Raw genomic sequence first — 20,156 nt, 5'->3', positions numbered from 1 at the left:
TGTAGGCCAGAGCATGTCTACATATGTGCAATCTGTTAAGATACAAACTTAACAGATTTGTAAGAGAAAAATAATTTACACTGTTCTGCACAATTTTAGATATTAGGATGTGTTTGGCTAGGCTCCAGTCTAGAATTTTTCCCTTCTCCTACCAGGATGCACCCCTCAACAGAATCGGGAGCAAGCACCGTACCGATAATGTTTGGCTGGCAAGTTGGCTCTCCAAACATGGAAAGAGATATTCTAGGAGAAATAGGTCATGCTGCCCCTGGCAGGTTAGTGTGTTGCAAACAAAATTAACAATTCGCTGGGCTCGTTTCTACATGCATGTTGTGTTTTGTCTCAGGATGTGCATATGTGCACCAAGGTGCACAGTGCGTACATTATTGCTAGGCATGACCACATGTTCCTTGCAAACAACACTTGCCCGTGTCTGTCTTCTTTTATTAGATGCTCACGTTCATCTCTTGTGCACATGAATGTGTGCACCATCAAGAACGTGACCATCAGGTGAGCCCAATACGTGCAGCTGTGCAAGGACCTCACCATCAGGAAGTATGTAATGCAACTTCCTTTTTTTTTTTACGAAGTCGAGAGCCACACAGAAATACGAATCACAAAATAACATATAATTGTTCAAATAATAAAGTATGGTAACATAGAATGACTATATAGAAGTGTTCCAAATAGATGGGTCGAAACAAATAACACGGCTTTCTAAATTAGTGTTTATATTGATTGAGGTTTCTAAATTAATTTGACAGGAAGAGAAGGAAACAAGTGGATAAGAAAAGAAAGGACACATGTGACCAATTTTGATTATATACCGTTTGATCGTGTAAGATATATGGTGAAGATCGTTCAGACCTATCGTAACATGTCCATTTTATAGGAGTATATATATTGATAAGGAAAGAAGAGGAAGGAAACTGAGATGGTCTTGGTTGGCAAAATAAGATATGGAATGTTTAGTCACTAGTTACAAAATCAAACTTTATACATAACTTATACATCAAACTCTACAGTGATTATGATAGTTTGGTAAGGATTCTTAGGGCATTTCTATCCGTAAACATGATAATCCTTGCCAAATAAGTGTGCTTTCTGATGCTTGCAAGAAACCAAAAGAAACAATTTTTTAATAGCACGAGAATCACTCAAAATGGTGTTTCTTACTAGAACCACCTCCCCTCTCATATACAATCTTCACGAATCCAAATCTGATTTATCATTGAAACATTTCTAGAGAGGATCAAATCTGAAACATTTCTGAAATGCGGAAGCATGCCAAACGGGGCCTAAACTCACCTGAAATATAAAGGAGAATAAGCTGAGAGATAACTATATGTGAGTTCAACATTCCAAACCACGTTAGTTGTAAAAAAATTTCTCGGCAGATGGATTTACCACGATCCAATAGTTGTTGACGCATTACAAAGGAGGTAATGACTTGATTCCGAGCGTGCAGGCGTTAACTCTCTCACCCTCACGCTCAGTGGACTGTCTGATTGTGTAGAGCATCCAATCGCCTGCAGCCATGCCCATTTGTGGTCGAGTGAAGAGTCTAGATTGTGGGTGCCGCACCATCCCTTTCCCCTATCTCACTACCTTATCTTTTATCACCAGAGGGCTCTTTCTATCTCTCTCCCAATCGCTATAGATCGACCATTGGAGAAGCAGGTCAGGTGACCATGGAGGCCATGGAGGTGTTGTTAGAGTTCTCCCAAGTCGATGCGCCAAGCCACGTCGCTCCTTGTGCGATGATGATTCCTGCGACAACGATGCTAGGGAGGCAAGCAAGGTGACCACGGAGGCCACAAATGAGCTGTGGGAGCTCACAGTCGCTCCTCGCCGATGATGACCCCAGTGACGACGATGCCCCACACTGCTCAACCACGATCCTCAATGACAACACCGTCAGCGACACCGTAAGTATCTGTTGTGGTCATCTCTTCATTGCTCGCATGCCACTAGCTACTAATAACCCTCTAGAAGGTTTGAGAACTTCCCTTCCCTCTCGATTGAAGCTCTTTTGTCCTCTATTACTTATCAAAATCTATCATCCTTGCTCAATTGGGTTCCCACCACTACTACAGAACTGGACTTGCTCAATTGGGTTCCCACCACTACTACAGAACTAGACTTATATGTCAGCCCATCATTGTCGGTTCCTCCTAGGCCGACAGTGATGGGGCATCACTGCCGGTTCATTAGTCGCGCGGGAAGAATGAACCATCATGGCTTATGAACTAGCAGTGATAAGGGTAATCTCTGTCGGCTGATGGATTGAGCCAGTAATGATGCACCCACCCTCATCACTGCTGACTTAATCTACAGACTAGCAGTGATATCTTTACATCACTGCCGATGGAATATGTGAGCCGGCAGTGATATCCTCCTCTTCGTCACCTTGTTCTACCTCAGGCTAACAGAGCCATTTCAGAACTCTCTCCCACACAAAATCTCCTATAGCAACAACCACTTCATCCCTTCGCCCGCATTGATTCTCCCACCACTCAAGCTCAATTTTGGTCAAGAAGGAGGTCTATATGAGCTCTCTCTAGCTATCCAAACAAAATCCATTCTTTCCTCTCAATTTGCTTAGTTGCCTTTTCTTCATTTTTTAGAGTGAACTCTGGATTTTTCCCCAATAGCAAGCAAGCTTCTAGCAGGAGCCTCTTGAGGTCAAGTAAGTTGAATTCCCAAAGGTTAATCCTATATTTAACATTTTAACTCAAAATGTTACCTGAAAAACCAAAGTTGATCTTATCCCTATAGAGACCTAGGAAAATCTTCAAACTTGATCCTAATGAACCATAGGAATAAATTTAGAAGTCTACAATATAGAAACTTTAGGTATGAGCATATTTATTTTTGATTTTTAATGAATATAAAAATTAGTCATGATATTTAGGTATGTAGCAAGATCTAATTGTATTTTTTATATTTTATTTAATTAGCAACCTCAAATATAGAAACTTTAGATATGAGCGTATTTATTTTTTATTTTTCCTTAATTAGTCCTAGATAAGAGTTGAATAATAAAGAAAATTTCTAGGGATGACACCAACAAAATACTTATCGGAAGTGGACGAGAAAGCATACAAAAGGCAGCTCCTCCAACCCGGGCCAATCGCCGGTAGGAGATGGTGAGGTAATTTGTTTGTTGTTGATTGTAAAATCTTCTAGATATTTTGAATTTGGACTTACAATAATGATATAATTGTAGATGGATGTACGATGCGAGCCATGTGAGCGCAGAGTACAAGAGCGGCATGGAGGGTTTCCTGGTAGTAGCCGTGACACACAAGTCAAATTCATAGTCTCAATATATGTGCTATTGATGCATCAATTGCGAGAATAAGAAGCAATTCTCCACAACCCAGTAGATACATTCCCACTTGATGTCAAGGGGCTTTATGTCTGGCTATACTAGTTGGACTGAGAACAGTTGTAGGACCGAACACGACGACTAGAGGGGGGGTGAATAGGCGCCTCATGAAATTTCTTGTGAAACTTGATGGCTTCTCCTACTTGATCACCAAACGCTCCTCATCAAAAAGGAAAGCGGAAGCAAAACGAGAGAAACACAAGAGAAACCTGCAACCTTGTGACTCTATGGATAGAATATGAACACGAGGTTCGATATAAAGTCAATCCATGATCATTGTCACAAAGAGCTTAAAACTTTACAAAGAAGACTAAAAGATGGGCATCGGGCAAGAAAGATCTCAAAGTTGATGACTTAGAAGCAAGGGAACGTAATACCCAAATTTGTACTATTGTACGTGCATTTTGTGCCCCTAGCAACAAGAAGATCAATCTCGCATGGTGCTGAAAATTTCAGCTCAAAAGGAGAAACGAAAATCACAAGCCAAAAGACAAACTAGCAAGGAAACGCAAAGCCAAAAGAAAGAGACTAGAAGGAGGTGAGCACGAGCGAATGGAGAAACTTGCATTTCATTAATCTCAGAGGTTAGCCCTATTTTAGGCGGATTACAAGAAATTTTTCCTCTCCAAAAGCTCTAACCTATTACAGGGCTAAGCTTATTATTTCCTGTCCCCTAAAGTCTATCTCTTGGATCTGAAATAGCTGGCTCAAGGGTTACCACTAGCTAACCCCTTCTATTTATAGCCCTAAGGGGTTGCTTAACCCTTAAGTATCATTGTCCCCAAATTACCCCTTGCTAACAATGGTCTCCCACATACCACAGGGGCATTTTGGTCTGAATTTTGCTCCGTCCATTGAACGACCGTGACACCTTCATGACTTAGCTTTGCCTCGATGCTAGCTTCACGATGATGCCACGTGCACTCCATCCTTTACGGTTTTGAGGCCAAACCACGAAACCGCCTCGCACGCTTCTCAAAGTATGACTTGTTGCTACTTGACTTGCCCTCAAGCAAGCATCCTGATGTTGACATGTGTCCTCTGTGTTGCGATCTTGACCGTTGGCAAGTCTCTCCCGCTCCCGATCTCTCGGGCCGCCTTGTCACTTGCACCGGCATCCCTATCGCTTAACTTTGTCAACACGCTATCTTCATCAACTTCATCCCATGCCTTGCTTGATCTTCATATGTGCAGCCAGGATCACCCTTGACTCTGCCCGACCTCCTTGATCATCCGGCACCAAGCACCCCACTTGGCCCCGGTCATCCGCCGTCAACCGTCAAGATGCATCCAACACTTGCGCATCAATAGACAAGCAAACATGTATCTCCAAAGCCAAGTAATATCATCACATGTTAGTCCGAATCAAATCCCAATTGAGAAGAACAGACATGACCCAAAATGTGAACACCAGATGTTCCGGTGTGTTCATCCTCTGAACACCGGAACATCTGGTGAGTACATCTCCATTTTGCAGTGAGAAAAATCCCTCTCTGGAAAACTCTGTCCGGTGTACCTCCTTTCTCATCACCGGACAATCCGGTGAGTTTAACTCTTCCATGCTTTGCATTTGCACGCGTCTTTGGAAAATATAGTCTGGTGATCACTTGAGCACACACCGGACCATCCGGTGGACCCCACTGGAACCAAGTTTTGCATCCTCTTCGGAAGAATTGGTTCGGTGATCACCTTTTGCCTACACTGGACAATCCAGTGCTCACTTCAAATTTTGCGTCAAAAACCTTCTCTACAAGAATTAGTCCGGTGTTGTCCTCCGGTGATCACATTCCACTCACAGGAGCATCCGGTGAGTTCTTCTGCTCCAGGCACACATTTCAGCCTCTTTGGAAATATTAGTCCAGTGCTTACCCATGCACACACCAGACCATCCGGCGCTTGATTCAAATTTTGGCGCCAGAAGACCTTCTCTGTAGAATTTAGTCCGGTGCTCATATCTGTCATACACCGACTATTTGGTGAGATAAAAAATCCCCACACCGGATTGTCCCGTGATTGAAAACTTTCTGCACTGAACTAACTCCAATTCCTTGCAACTTTGGTTAGAAAAGATTATCATTGCAGTACACACCTATGCATTGACAATCAAACAAGCACTCAACCAAAGCCACACATTGTCAATCACTCATAACAAAGCATAAACCAAGGTACATCTCAACTTGGTTTCTCAATCTCCCCCTTGATGAGTGCATTGACAACATCACAAAGAACAGAAGAAGGAAATTAAGAATGCACAAAAAGCTCACCGAAAAGAAAAGAAAGGCAAGCCATAAATTCCAAAAGAATAAATGCAAAAGCTCCAGCTACCCCTTGATGAAAGCACATTTTTCATTATCGATTTTCTCCATCATTCAGTATGCAAGAGTTGTCTTTGTGGATTCATGCATCTTTTCTCCCCCTTTGGCAATGCAAACATCAACGACTATATAAGATGGAAAAGATGCAAATGAGATGCAAACCTACAAAGCTTCACATATAGATCACAAAGCACTTGCAAGAACTAGAGATGTCAAAGCACTACAAAGAGTGAACAATATAACTCAAAAGCGTACACGGACTCAAAATGATTTCATGGCACAAGCACTAAGAGTGTAACAAGTTCTTTATCATTGTTGTTCGATTATCCAAAAGATGTCACCACAAGAGCATCCATAGTTTCATGACCAGTGCAAATATTTAGAGATGCTAGTGTTATGTCAAGTTCAAACTAGGCAACCACTTTCTCCCTAACAGGTTATGAAAACACCCATATATCAATCCAAGCTTTAGTTTGACAAGATGAATAAGAGCATTCTTAGCACAGTTAAAGAGCATAATTAGAGAGCATCTTAAATTTTAGCATTGTGATCATATTACCATCCTCAAGTGAACTTAAGCAACCATGGGGTTACTTCTTTGGCAAACCACATGAGCATTAAGCCACCATATTGGATTCATGTTCAGCTCATAACCTGATCATTCATTTCATTTTCTCATCAAATAATTCAAGATGTGCAAATTTTTCACAAAGCTAAAACAAGTTGTGTCTTTGCGACACAAAGAGCACATGCTCTCCCAAGGGTTAATCATGGGCTAAACATTTACATAGACAAAGGTCAAAGGCCCCCAATTTACTAAAAAGAACAAAGCAGCCTAGCACAAGCTTTTCACAGAACTAGCCTTAATATAAGCACTGATCACATTAAGGCATCTATTCAAGGATGACAAGTGATTAATATTCATATTTCAAGTTCATGCTCAAAAAAATCAAGCTTGCTCAATAGATTTTATGCCATGTCTCAAAAGGAGTCTACGCTTTCACAAATTGTTATAGATCCATTCTCTAAAGTACGAGAAGTACCAAGAACATATAAGTATAGCTTGGTAACATTATTATCTGACATGATGCTATGCAATACAAGTGCAACAAAAATAAGATAGAATATTTACAAGAGCAACTCCCCCTTACTCAATGCTATAGGGGTGGCACACTCTAAGCTCTCATCTCAAATAGGCAAATCTTGTGGCATCAAGAGGCTTGGTAAATATGTCGGCTAGCTGGTGTTGGGTATCAATGTATTTCAGCTCAATATCCCCCTTCTCATTGTGATCTCTCAAGAAGTGGAATCTCACATCTACGTGTTTGGTTCTGGAGTATTGGTCTGGGTTGTTGGCAAGACTTATGGCACTGGTGTTGTCACAAAGAAGTGCCACATTCTTGAAATCCAACCCAAAATCTCTCAAGCTAGCAACCATCCACAACATCTGTGAGCAACAGTTAGCAGCAGCTACATATTCAGCTTCAATAGTAGACTGCGCAACGCTCAACTGTTTGCGAGAAGACCAACACATAAGAGAAGTACCCAAGAAATGATAGGTACCTGTGGTACTCTTCCTGTCAATTTGACAACCAGCAAAATCCGCATCGGAAAAACCTCAAAGAGAGAGAGAAGAAGAGGCGGAAAACCAAAGACCAAACTCGAGGGTGTGCTTGAGGTACCTGAGTATGCGTTTCACCGCTTGGCGATGAGACATCCTTGGTGAAGTTTGGAAGCGAGCACACAACCAAACGGTGAAGTGGATGTTCGGTCTTGTTGCTGTCAAGTATAGGAGGGTGCCAGTCATGCTCCTGTACTCTCGCTGGTCCACCTCCTCTTCATCTTCATTCGGATCAAGCACCGCTGAGGTAGCCATCGGTGTTGCCAAAAGCTTCGCGTCGCTCATGTCGAACTTCTTCAGCAAATCCTTAGTGTACCTCGTCTGGTGGACTAACATACCTTGCTTGCATTGCTTGATTTGCGGTCCAAGGAAGAGCTCACCCATCATCGACATCTCAAATTCCCTGCTCATAGTTTCTGCAAAATTGGCTACAAGAGCATGAGAGGAACCACCAAAGATGATATCATCCACGTAAATCTGAACAAGCAGAAAATCATTGCCATGCCTAAGAGTGAACAAAGTTTTATCCACGGATCCCATCTCATACCCATGCTCTATCAAGGACTTAAGCCTATCATACCAAGCTCGAGGAGCTTGCTTAAGCCCATACAAAGCCTTCATAAGCTTATACACTCTATTCGGGCATTTGGGATGTTCAAAGCATGGGGGTTGTTTGACATAGACCTCTTCTTCTATGAAGCTATTAAGGAAAACACTTTTGACATCCATTTGGTACAACTTGAAACCTCGGGATGCCGCAAATGCTAGAAGAATCCTAATGGCTTCTAGCATAGCTACAGGTGCAAAGATCTCTCCAAAGTCTATCTCCTCTATCTGGGTGAAACCTTGAGCCATAAGTCTAGCCTTGTTTCTCACCACAGACCCATCCTCCCCTTGTTTGTTTTTGAAAACCCATTTAGTGCCTATGGTGTGAACATTTAGGGGTGGCTCTACAAGGACCCAAACTTAGTTTTTCTCAAAATTTTCCAACTCTTCATGCATGGCATTGACCCAATTTGAATCAGATAAAACATGTCCAACATCATGGGGTTCAAAAGAAGCAACGAATGCAGAATCTGTAAAATAAGCATGAGAAACAGATTTAGACCTCGTTACCGTCTCATCAAGATCTCCAATCATCATGTGTGGAGGGTGAAGTCGCTGAATGTGTCGAGGGATCTCACGCCATGAGAGAACCTCCCCCTCAAACATAGCTGGTGCAGGCTCGAGAGCAGCCGAAGAGGATGTAGTGGCTACAGGACCCTCTGCTGGAGTGGAAGAAGTAGGAAGTAGCTCTAAAGCAGGTGTAATTGAGGGAAATAGTGGATCATCCTCATCATCACTGAGAGTTGGAAGGTCACCATCTACAATGATGCTCTCACTCATCTCATGATCACCTGCACACTCAGAGATAGGACTTTGGCTTTCACCCTTCCTTTTCGATCGTCCCCGAATATGATGTACTCACATTGCTTCATTAGGGTGAGGCTGGAGAACCATGATGCATCTTTGGTCATATGACGCGAACAACCGAAGTCAATTAGCCACTTGTTCTCCAGGCCTCCGCCTACCACCTACATCAAATAAGACATGCTCGAGTGCTTAGTGCTGGGGTAAGTAAGAAACTTCCTGGGAATCTAGCACTGAGACACTCAAGGAGTAGAGGTAAAAGTAGGGGAATGCAAGTCAACATTAGCACGCTGGGGGTGAACCACGACAAGAAAAACGTGGTCCGCTAAAGCGCTACGACTCAAAACCTCTTACATGTGATCCAAAACCATATGAATCATGGTAAGATTCATGCCGAGCAACACCTCTGGAAGGGAACTGAAGAGTACTAGAAGCTCGTGGGTAGGAGCAAGAAAAAGGCTCATGTACACCAGCGGAAGGGCGGTGCATGTCCCGGTTGCTCCACTCCCACTTATGCCGCTCATCCTTCCTACGGCAAAAGCAAAACCCAACTAGGTGACCCTCCTTCTGGCAGTAGGTGCAGTGATAGACTCTCTCAGAAGCACGACTGCCAGTCACTCTAGGCTCACTCACATAGGCTCTCATCTTTGGCTGTGGAGCTCTCTTGTGTGGTGGAATGGATTTCTTTTTGAGAGGATGTGGTGTGGATTTCTTCTTGGTGGGTTATGAAGGAGTATTGATTTTGGACTTTTTTGCTTCTGGGTAGTAGGTGTGGTGAAAACAGCCTTCCCAACCCCAGAATAAGCAACCCTCTCAAAACCCAACCCAAGAGCTAAACCCACCTTATCGGTACACATCTTGGTCTTGGCCAAGATCAAATCCATCTTGCCCTTACCTTCTGAGCACTTCTCCACAAGAGAAAGGAGATAATCATTTTTGGCCAAAAGCTTCTCAACTTGCCCTCTAACCCAGCTGAGCTTGTCCTTAAGGATAATGTAGGTGGGACAGTTAGGCTGCACATCTTTAAAACTCTCAGCACTCTCCAATCTACACTCTAACTCTTTTATGTGCTTGGCTTTCACATCAACATCCTTTGGGAGTAAAGAACAATTCTTGCAAGCGCCTAAGAGAGTAGGTCTAGACTACTCCTCAAGGAGCTTCTTCTCATCAGTCTCAAGCAGACTGATGACTTGAGCATGCACATTCTGAAGCTCGGTAAGTTCAGTCATGACCACCAAACAACTCTCACACTCATCCTCAGCCTTGGCCCTAGTCCTAAGCCACTCAAGCTCAGAAAAAAGAACATTCTAGCCTAAACTTAAGTTCCTTAACCTCAAAATCGCTTTCTTAAGAAATCTATCCTAAATAATAAGCGCATCATTCAAGGCATCAATCTGAATTGAAAGCTGGTCATAGGTGAGTGGTACCTTAGAGGGATCAAGCTTGGGGTCGTTGTCATTGTCGTCTACCATTAAGCAGATGCCGGTGAAGTCCTTGGCCTTTTTCTTGTTCTTCATGGACTGCTCCTCCTCCTTTGAGCTCTCCTTCGAGCTTGAGGAAGTGTCGATGTCGCTGAGAGCCACTACAAATAGCCTGGAAGCCACCTTGGTGGCTTTCTTGGCCGTCTTGTCACGGTTCTTCTTGAATAAGGGCTTCTTGTCCTTCTTCTTATGCTTGTTGTAGTCTTGGTCGCTATCTTCCCTCTTCTTGAGCTTGGGGCAGTTCGCTTTGAAGTGGGTGGTATCACCACACTCAAATCAAGCACGGGAACTGCCCCTCCTTTGGTCTCTCTGGTTGTTGTAGAAGAGAGTGAACTTTTTCACGATGAGAGCAAGATCCTCATCATCCAAATTATCCATTTTCTCCTTGGTGATAGAGACCAATGAAGACAAAGCAAAACCACAAAATGAAGTGTTAGCAAAAGAAAGGCAAGCTCCAGCCTCATTGCCACCAGTAGTGCTCGAAACCAACGCCATGTTTTGGGGCAGGGGTTTCCTAGGCCTAGAAAATATGCCTTGGCGATCTCGGTGGACTTGAGCTTGCTGAAGAGTTCATCACAAGTTAACTTGTTGTAACTTGCTGATTCTTCAATGCTCGAGATCTTCACCTCCCATATGTTATGGTTAAAAGCATAGAGAAGTTTGATCACTCGCTCATGGTCAGAATATAGCAAACCACAAGTATAGCGAAGATTGTTAATGATGCCATCAAAAGACTATCTGGGGCCTTGCACAAACATTTGATATTCTTGATTGTATGTGCTTTGGCGTCTAGCCTTAATCTTATTAGTGTCCTCATGAAAGACATTCAAAGTAGTCCAGATCTCCCAAGCAGTACGAATGTGTTGAACCCTATCAAATTCGTTCCTACAAAGACTAGCGAACAATATATTGTGAGCCTTGTTGTTGGACTTATATTGTTCAATTTGGACCAGAGTGGTGCGAGCGACAGGAATCTCATACTAGGAGTCCACTATCTCCCATATATCACTTCATTGGCTTAGAAGATAAGCCTCGATGCGTACCTTCTAATACGAAAAATCATGCCCATCAAAGAAAGGAATTTTTCCATGTATCTCCATGTCGCATATGGATCACAAAACCAGTTAAGGTCAACTAGTGATCTAACCAGCTCTGATACCAATTGTAGGACTGAACACAGCGACTAGAAGGGGGGTGGGGTGAATAGGTGCCTCACAAAATTCTCGTGAAACTTGATGGCCTTCTCCTACTTGATCACCCAACGCTCCTCATCGAAAAGGAAAATGGAAGCAAAAAGAGAGAAACACAAGAGAATCCTGCAACCTTGTGACTCTATGGGTAAAGTATGAACACGAGGTTCAATATAAAGTCAATCCATGATCCTTGTCACAAAAAGCTTAAAACTTTACAAAGAAGACTAAAAGATGGGCACCGGGCAAGAAAGATCTCAAAGTTGATGACTTAGAGGAAACAGAATTGTCACGTCCCAAATCCTTAATCGCGCAATCAAGCATAATCATACTTTTTAAGCATTATGTTTAATTTTGCGTAATTGTAATTCGGAATACTAATGTATTTTTTTTAAAGTCAATTGGATGAGGGAAAAGAATGAAATTCGCTATCAAAATGGATCATTTTCTCTAAAACATGGGCCCCACATGTGGGCCAACCACCCCACCTCTCTATGGGCAGCAGCCCACTCCCTATCTCTCCCTCCCACTGCTCCCGAGCTCCAACCGGCCAAGGCAAGAGGAGCACCCCCTCTCTCTCAAACTCTCTCTTCCTCCCTCAAATCCGAGCTCAAGAGAAGGAGTGGAGGTAAGCATGTGGTACCATTGCGATCATGAGCTCATAAGCTATCCATTCCTCCAATTCATTTTCGTTTTCCCGAAGGATTCGAGCCGATTTTGTTGTCTTTTGGCGCTCTTGGTTGAAGCTCAAGGAACACTGGAGTTCTTCGATTTTCCACCGTTTCCTCCTTCTTCCGGCAGTCCACAACCTCGGCAAAGCACCTTGGGTAATTCCTCTAGGCTTCCCCTGGCTTGGATACGCATTTAGTTGGTCAAAAATCCGAATTTGGAGTTAGGTGGTGAAGTTTGGGTATTTTTGATGCTTTAGACCTAATTTGAGGATTTGGATGAATTTGAGTTAGGAATTGAGTTTCTAGGTTGGGTAGTGAGTTCTAGGACCCTTGAATTAGCTCTAAGATGTTTCCTTTTGGTATGGAGAAGTTCGCAAATTATTTTAGCAAAGTTTTCCCCCTCTCAAACGAGCTATTCTGGAGCCACCCGGAGAATTCGGGTTAACCCGGAGGGTCCGGGTGACTCCCAGCCGAAAATAATAGAGGACCCCTCCCGGAGGGTCATCTGGAGACTCCGGTACCCGGAGTGTCTGGGTTGACTGTTCATCAGCTTTTTTTTCTTTTGTGCTGATAACTTGTAAAATTCATAGTAAATTCTCCGTAGCTCCAAAAATTATGAAACCAACTTTTTTGGTTTCATAATAACCTCCTGGTGAACTTCTTCATGATCAAAGCAAGATCCTCATCATCAAGTGTGTCCACGTGCTCCTCTGTAATAGAAACCAAGGAAGACAAAGCAAAGCCACTAGGTGAAGGGTTGGCATAAGAAAAGCCAACTCCAGCAGGACTACTACGACTAGGTCCTGAAACCTACACTATGCTCTTAGACTGGGGGTTTCCTAAGCCTATTATAGCCGTCTTGGTTATCTCGATGGATTTGAGCTTACTGAAGAGTTTATCACATGTCAATGTGTCGTAACTAGATGACTCTTCAATGCTCGAGATCTTCATTTCCAATATGCTATGGTCAAGAACATAGAGAAACTTGATAGCCTTCTCATGATCAGAGTAGGGCAAAACTCTAGTTGATATACGATTGCTAACAATCTCATCAAATCGAGCAAACATGGCGTCCAAAGACTCTCCCGGGCCTTACACGAATATCTGATATTCTTGGTTGTACATGCTTTGGCGCCAAGCCTTGATTTGGTTAGTGCCCTTATGAAAGACACTAATGGTAGATCAAATCTCATGAGCAGTATGGAGGTGCTGGACTCTGTCAAACTCATTATGACTCATGAAACGATGTCCTTAACTTTCATACCTTGGAACACCAAGTGCGCCACATCAACTTGCTCAAATCTAGTATACATGCCCATGAGGAATTCTCAATGCTGATGCTTGGAAAAGCACTTATTTTAATCAGGTGCTCATGGATTTCCTCCCCATTCTTCAAGGATCCTGAAATGGTGCAACTGTAAAGAACTACCGCCAGAACATTCTCATTAGAACACACATCCCCACTCCTTAGGTAAAGACCCTCGAAAAGCCGCATGGTCTCTTCAACAATCCCATTATTTGCCTATAAGAGAATTCACCACGGATTCGTCATCTTCAAGCTTCAAACAAACAACAAGACATGCACAGGAACAAACAATCCTGACACACCCATCAAAGAGCAGGCCTGAATGACACTCAGCATCGTAACATTGTTGTTGGGAAGGATCCCATCTTCGAGCATCATGACGAGCACCTTGAGGGCTCCAAGAAACAACATCCCTGCAGGGTAATCCAAGAACCAGACTTCACGTGCTTGCCACATCGCCAACCTTGGAGTACATGTTGACCAACAAACGGGTCACTACAGAACCCACCAGCCACGAGGTAGCCAGCCATGCACCATCCTCCCAGCCTCTGGTTCCTGGCAAGCCCGCAGGCCTGCAGGACCACAGCCACCATGAACTCATTGGGGTGGACAGCGTTGTCCTCACCCTGGTCGGCGCCCCAGGCCAACATGTCCAGTGGTGTGCTGCGGTAGCAGTGCGCGGAGATGAGGGAGGTGTAGGTTGGGGTTATGCTGCCGCCGAGATGTGGCCAGATCCCCGTCAAGCACCAGAGGAGATCCAAATGTGCCTTAGGGCGATGGAGGCGTCAGGGGCGCTGGACGGGAACGGCATCAAGGGGAAGTTGTGTTGCAAGTGCGGGTAAATTACTTCAAATTTGAGTAGCAGTCTATTTTCTTAACCCACAAAAGCCCACTGTGTGCGAGAGAACCTCGGTTTACACCGCTTTGCATTTTAGGCATATAAGAGAGGGACATTCTATATAGGGATGTTAGCCAGATCCGTGGATTTGGGTTCCCGCGAATTCTTGTCTAATGGGTGCAAATTCGGGTTCTAAATCCCACCCACAGGTTTAGCGAGTCAAGTACCCAACCTACAATGGGTGCGGGTTTGGTCTCTCCCCTGTGAGTGACCCGTGGTCACCTGAGGCTACTTCTTTCAACCTGACTACCCCGATAGCTCATCAACCAGAGCCACTCAGCTATCAGCCCAGCCCACGTCGAACACTAACCTAGACCGACTTAGCCATAGCCATAGCGCCCCTCACACTCATGCGACTCGCTAGGCCACCACCGGCCCTTCAATGCTACTCCACCAAGACACCTCCCCAAGTTCATCGTCTCGTTCTCGCAGTCTGCCGTCCGCACCGCGCTGCACTCATCGTCCCACGCTCACTGTCCATACCACCATGCGCTCATCGCTCGCTGTCCACCCTGCACTCGCCCTTCGTCATCCACCCCGCCCTGCGTCCACCATCCACACTGCCCCGCGCTGACCGTCCGCACCCCTCCGACTTAGATCTGCTGATGGTCAAGCCCGCTAGGTTTCGAGTGCTCATTGGGTTTTCGGGTGCTCGTCTGATTTAGATGCAGGGGCAGATTTCCGCCAGATAAGCATTTCGAGGCATAATGGATTTTATATTTTTGGTTTCATAGCAGGCAGGTTTTAACTTTAACCCGCACCTGTCCCGTTGCCATCACTAATTCTATAATCAGGGAAGCGCAGGGGATCAATTCACTTTTTTTCTACCACAACCTGTCCCAAGGTGGGCACAACCTGATATGGATTTAGGGCTGACCCAAAGCCCAGAATGGAAACATCCTTAACGAAGAGGCAATATCAATCCTTTAGAGATGGTGGGTGGCTATCAAGAGACAACGTAGGGGAAGGGGATGCTGCGGCCCGCGGAGTAAATGGCGCGGTTAACAACAGTTTGCTACAGCTAGAACTGTATCCAAACTTGTACGCATAGAATCTGAACCAAACCGAGCAGTAAACCCTGCAACACACTACAGAAACTGCTTTCGCAGGTTTGAAAAAGCAAGTGGACGAAACAGCAGTAAATTCTGGCAATCACGGTACTCAATCACGTACTATCCCTGATTGTCAGAACGGATGATGGCTCGTCCAAAAGTTTTTTTTTTCTTGTTCAATGCTATCAGTTTTCTGGGAAAAAAATGAAACTACAAAGCGCTACAAAGACCCAAATTGCATCCCTCAGCTTCTTAGCAATGTTCTACACAGTACTTGTCAAAGTTTCTGATGATGAAAAGAAAACTTCATAATGGGAGAACTGATAAATCCTGGCCATGGCACCATTGCAGCCACGTCTCATCCTCGCCATCTAGAGCTCATCCTGGAAAGGTCATCTAGCATGGATCAGGACACAGGAGGAGCAGGAGAACAATACTCTTAGAAATGAGAAAATGCAACAGAAATGGTAACGTACGTGCTTCTCATCATCAGAATCCTTGCCATCCTCTGCATCAGAGTCGGCCTTATCTTCGTCAGCCTTGTCGTCATCTTCCTCATCCTAAGGAACATATATGTCAATGTTAGCTATGTTAGATCAAGTGATCAACGAAACGGTCAAGGAACAAATAGATGCACTGCTTACATCTAGGTCATCATCCTCATCATCACCACCCTTGGCAGCTTCCTGTTAACAAGATATTCATAATTAATGACAGGCAAACTTCAGAAAAGAGGCTTCAGTTACCCAAGATAAGTCATGCTAGTGTAGTGAGGCAAAACAGCATAACACATACACAAAACAGATACAATCAATACATATTGCTATTTTTATACAGATTAACATAGGGTTGATGTTAGTGACAGGACCTAACATTTTTTTAGGTTTAATTATGCATATCATTATGCTCAAGTTCAGAAAACTATGACAGATGCACCCAGCCACCCACGAATAGCAAAAAAGGTGAACCACTTATCATCAGCAAACTAGTGCCCGTGTCAACAAAGACCAGGGCCCAAGGTGCATGACAACAACAACATGCGACATAATCCAATATACCATGGCAAAGACAATCATGCACGGTTTGATACCCTTAATCCCGAGAACATTATATGGTTTAGGAATTTACCTCTTCTTCCTTCTTTTTCTCAGCCTCGTCAAAAGCAGCCTTCTCAGCCTGATAAGACTTGTCAAAATTAGTACATGTTGGAGCAACCATGATTTAGTGATAAATGTTAGGACAGGGAAAACACACCTCCTTGTGCTTGCCCCAGGTCTCTTCTGCGAATGTCTTGGCCAACGCAGGGTCATCAGTGATGATAATGTTGTCAAACAACGTACCTGATTTAACCTGTAGAGAGAAAAAAACGGTGGTCATATCTAACTGTGTTCTTTCTGAAGAGTACAAAAGAACTGCTGAGTATACAACACCAACCTGCCACAGCTCAATGCCAATGTACTTCAGGCTGTTGAAAGCATAGATGTATGGATCATCCTTGAAATCTGTGAAGCACAATGGAATTAAATTCAGCGTTCATATCTCACTAGTTTCACAGTAAGCAAAAGCCAACTCCAGGGAAAGATACCTGGGTTGTCAATCATAGGTGCCTTCCATTTACCCTGGTAGTTAGGGTTCTTGATTTTCTGATAAATGAAACAACTTGATGTCAGGCATCAGAATATGCATCGCTGACCGCGCAGGTTCAACAGAACAGCCATACCTTTTGCTTCCATGGTCCCTTGTACTCAGGGTTTGGAATAGTCGGGGCAGTCCATTCACCATCTTCCTCATCATCCCAGTCCTCTGGCTGCAAAAGGAACATTAAATATTGTAAGAACCCAATCTGTTATGCATCATGTACATACAGAGTGAATTATCAAATTACAAACCTTCTTGGCATCAGGGTCAGGAATTTCCTTGGGAATATCGTCATAGCCCTGGAAGTAACAAATCATGAATCATGTTGCACAACAAAGGTAATAGAGAAATCAAAGTATCCATTGCTGATTGATAAATAGCAAACAGCTTGCAAAATATTTTAAAAGCTCTTAATTCTAGTCAGGTAAGGTTTCAACCTCTCATAAACAAGTATTAACATGTTACAAAGAAATGAAAAATTACCTCTGGCTTCTTGTCCTCAGGATCAGGAATGTACTCCTTGTCATCCCAGTCTTCTGGCTGCAAGCATCAGAACATTATCTCAGTTAATTCTTGAAGAAGCACAAGCAGGGAAATTCACAGAATAAGCAATATCTAAACTGCACCTTCTTAGCCTCTGGATCCTTGATTTGCTTCGGAGGCAGAATATCCCAGTGCTCGTAGATGCTGCCAGTTTGCTTCACCTCATTGTCAATTAGAATGCTGTAGGTAGCATCAGGGTGGATGATCAATGTGTACACATGAGTCAGCTGATCAGTCTCACAAGGCACATCCTTCTTGATCAAGTGGTTCTTGCCATCCTTAGTCAGGATAGTGTGAACCTTCTTGGTGCTGTACCCACAGATATCTGGTCCAAACATAATGCTGCAGGACAGAAGTAACAAATTATCTACATGATCAGATAGGGAGCAACAGCACAAGAATATAAGTAAAAAAAGTTACCTGTATGGTGTGTCCCCACCGAATTTCTTCTGGTCAACATCACCACCAAGCAACTTAACATAACCACCACCGCAGTCAAGCTTCTGCTCGTGCTTAACAGAGAACTGCAGCACCAGTGTCTGGTCCTTGTTGCTGAACTCAGGGTATTCCGCCGAAATGGCATAGAACCTGTAGTCCTCGGAGGTTTGGATACCTGCAATAAGAAACACGGTTCGGTAAATAATAAATGAAAGGTTCCTCTCTGACATGTGTCATAGGACTGTGAATTCACCTTTGTCCTCAGCATCTCCATTCCATTTCCCAGATGTGTGGTTCCATTCACCAGCCATGTTCTCATCCCTCTTCCAGTCAGACTTGACCCACCGCTTTTCCCAGCCATCTGGGCATAGACAGCGCAAAATGTCATGCACAGTATATCACAGGCAGAACGAGTAAAATCAATACTGCTATGCTTAAACAGTCCTGATATATCTGTTTACGTTTATAGCATTTTTTAGACGGGTTTACGTTTATAGCATTTTTTAGACGGGTTTACGTTTATAGCATTTCCAGAAAGCAATGGATTTGCTAGCCCATCCTATTGATGCTCACCTGATGGTTCAAACTGAAACAGGCGAACTACAAAAGGTACACCTATCACCAACGAATTAACATGATAACAATCATAAAGCCCAGATTATTACTTGTATGCGCTACCACATGCAGGCCCTAAAATCAAACTATGTTCGGTTCAAACGGACAAACAGTATATTTGATACGCCTCGTCAGCAGAAATGCCGTAAAATTCACCACATTATACAACCAAATACGAACACTAACTTCGTGAGATTAGTATCCGCACCTACACATCACAGAAGTAAACAGCCAAAAAAATTCGAACCGAACCAACTCAACTACCACGAGATTACGATCTGACGCAATCAAAACCCGCAAGTACGTAATAAAGCATCTGGAGATGACTGGACACTGGCAGTAGAAGCCACTAGATCTCACGAGCAAATGTACACCGATCAACATAACACAACTAGATCCCCCTAGATCGCACAGCAGCAACCATCCCCCAATGGCGAGAAAAATCATAAACCCAAATGCCACCAGGTCCCCCCGTGTGGTGTGGCGGCATGGGGATGTCAAAAGGAAAGGGATCCCTAACCACCGCCACATTCCTACACGGCTAAACCCCCACGAAAACACCAAAAGCCCACAGATCCGAAAAACTAGCACCAACCGCATCACACACACCGACGGCTCGTTTCTCCACTAGATCCAAGCCATGGGAAGCATCGCGACACACCAAATAGCATGGTACGGGGACGGGATCGAGGGAATCACCTTCGAATTTCTCCTGGAAGAAGACCTCCCCGGCGACGGCGGCGACGGAGGCGAGCGCGAGCACCGCCGCGACAGCGTACGAAGACCCTCTGCGGATCGCCATCACCGGCGACGCCCACCGGAAACTTCTAGAAGCCTCCGATCCGATCTGAGACCTCCTACCAATCGGTCGCAGCGAAGCGCGAAACCGAGCGGCCGTGCGCGCTGCTTAATAGGAGCCGGGGGGAGCGGGTGGGTTTAGGGTTTCCGCTCACCCAGCCAGTAGGCTCACCGCGCGGGTTCGTTTCTCTGCCGTGTGGGGCCGAGTGCGGTGACGTTAAGGGCGTTTGCCACGATGGCGGCGATGGGCCATGCCGTCTGGCCAATGGGACGCGCGCATTTAGGGGTCGGCCATTGGGGATTTGACGCGTGGAGATTTCGACGTGTTAGGGAGGTGCGGGTAGGTCCGCCGTGCGTGGAAAGTAAACTGAGGAGGGGGAGATGGGATCATGCGAGTGCGTGGCTCGATAGAGTAGGCGGCCGCCGGGTGATGCCTTGAGTGGGACCACGTGTCAGTGTCTGTGAAGAGTGGAAAGAAAACAGAACGGACGCCGAATCTGATATTCGCATCCTTTTTCTCTCACTTCACCTGTGCGGCCTGCGTTAATTAATTTTCTTTATCACTCTAGTCAATGACATCCTCCCGAGATGATACGCTAAAATGTTACATAGGTTCCATGAAAATATTCTCATTTACCACTTTAACTCTTTTCTATTATCATATGACTTTTTTTACTTTTTTTGACTGCTGATATGAAAGCAAAGTAGAAATGATCACTCTATCCCTCTCTCTTATTTATCCCCATCGCGCCCCGATGTGACGATGCACTTGCACGCCGCCACTTGCTC

At 44.4% G+C, this 20,156-nt stretch overlaps 1 protein-coding gene across 1 annotated transcript; it reads right to left on the bottom strand.

Annotated features, from left to right (window-relative positions):
- Positions 1–15,492: 15,492 nt before the first annotated feature.
- LOC133890715 (calreticulin) lies at positions 15,493–19,475 on the bottom strand. Its single transcript, XM_062331222.1, has 14 exons — positions 19,269–19,475; positions 18,208–18,315; positions 17,937–18,129; positions 17,600–17,858; positions 17,457–17,513; positions 17,225–17,272; positions 17,056–17,142; positions 16,921–16,978; positions 16,770–16,837; positions 16,590–16,685; positions 16,464–16,511; positions 15,980–16,021; positions 15,812–15,895; positions 15,493–15,718 (listed from the first exon to the last, which is right to left on the bottom strand). Exons 1-14 carry the CDS (start codon positions 19,369–19,371, stop codon positions 15,707–15,709), a joined length of 1,263 nt encoding a protein of 420 aa, XP_062187206.1. The 5' UTR covers positions 19,372–19,475; the 3' UTR covers positions 15,493–15,706.
- Between the last annotated feature and the right edge of the window lie 681 nt (positions 19,476–20,156).

This window comes from Phragmites australis, chromosome 14 (genome assembly GCF_958298935.1).
Source record: "Phragmites australis chromosome 14, lpPhrAust1.1, whole genome shotgun sequence".
NCBI classification, from domain to species: Eukaryota; Viridiplantae; Streptophyta; class Magnoliopsida; order Poales; family Poaceae; genus Phragmites; species Phragmites australis.
The sequence above is the reverse complement of the archived record's forward strand: the minus strand, read 5'-3'. Positions and strand labels throughout refer to the sequence as shown.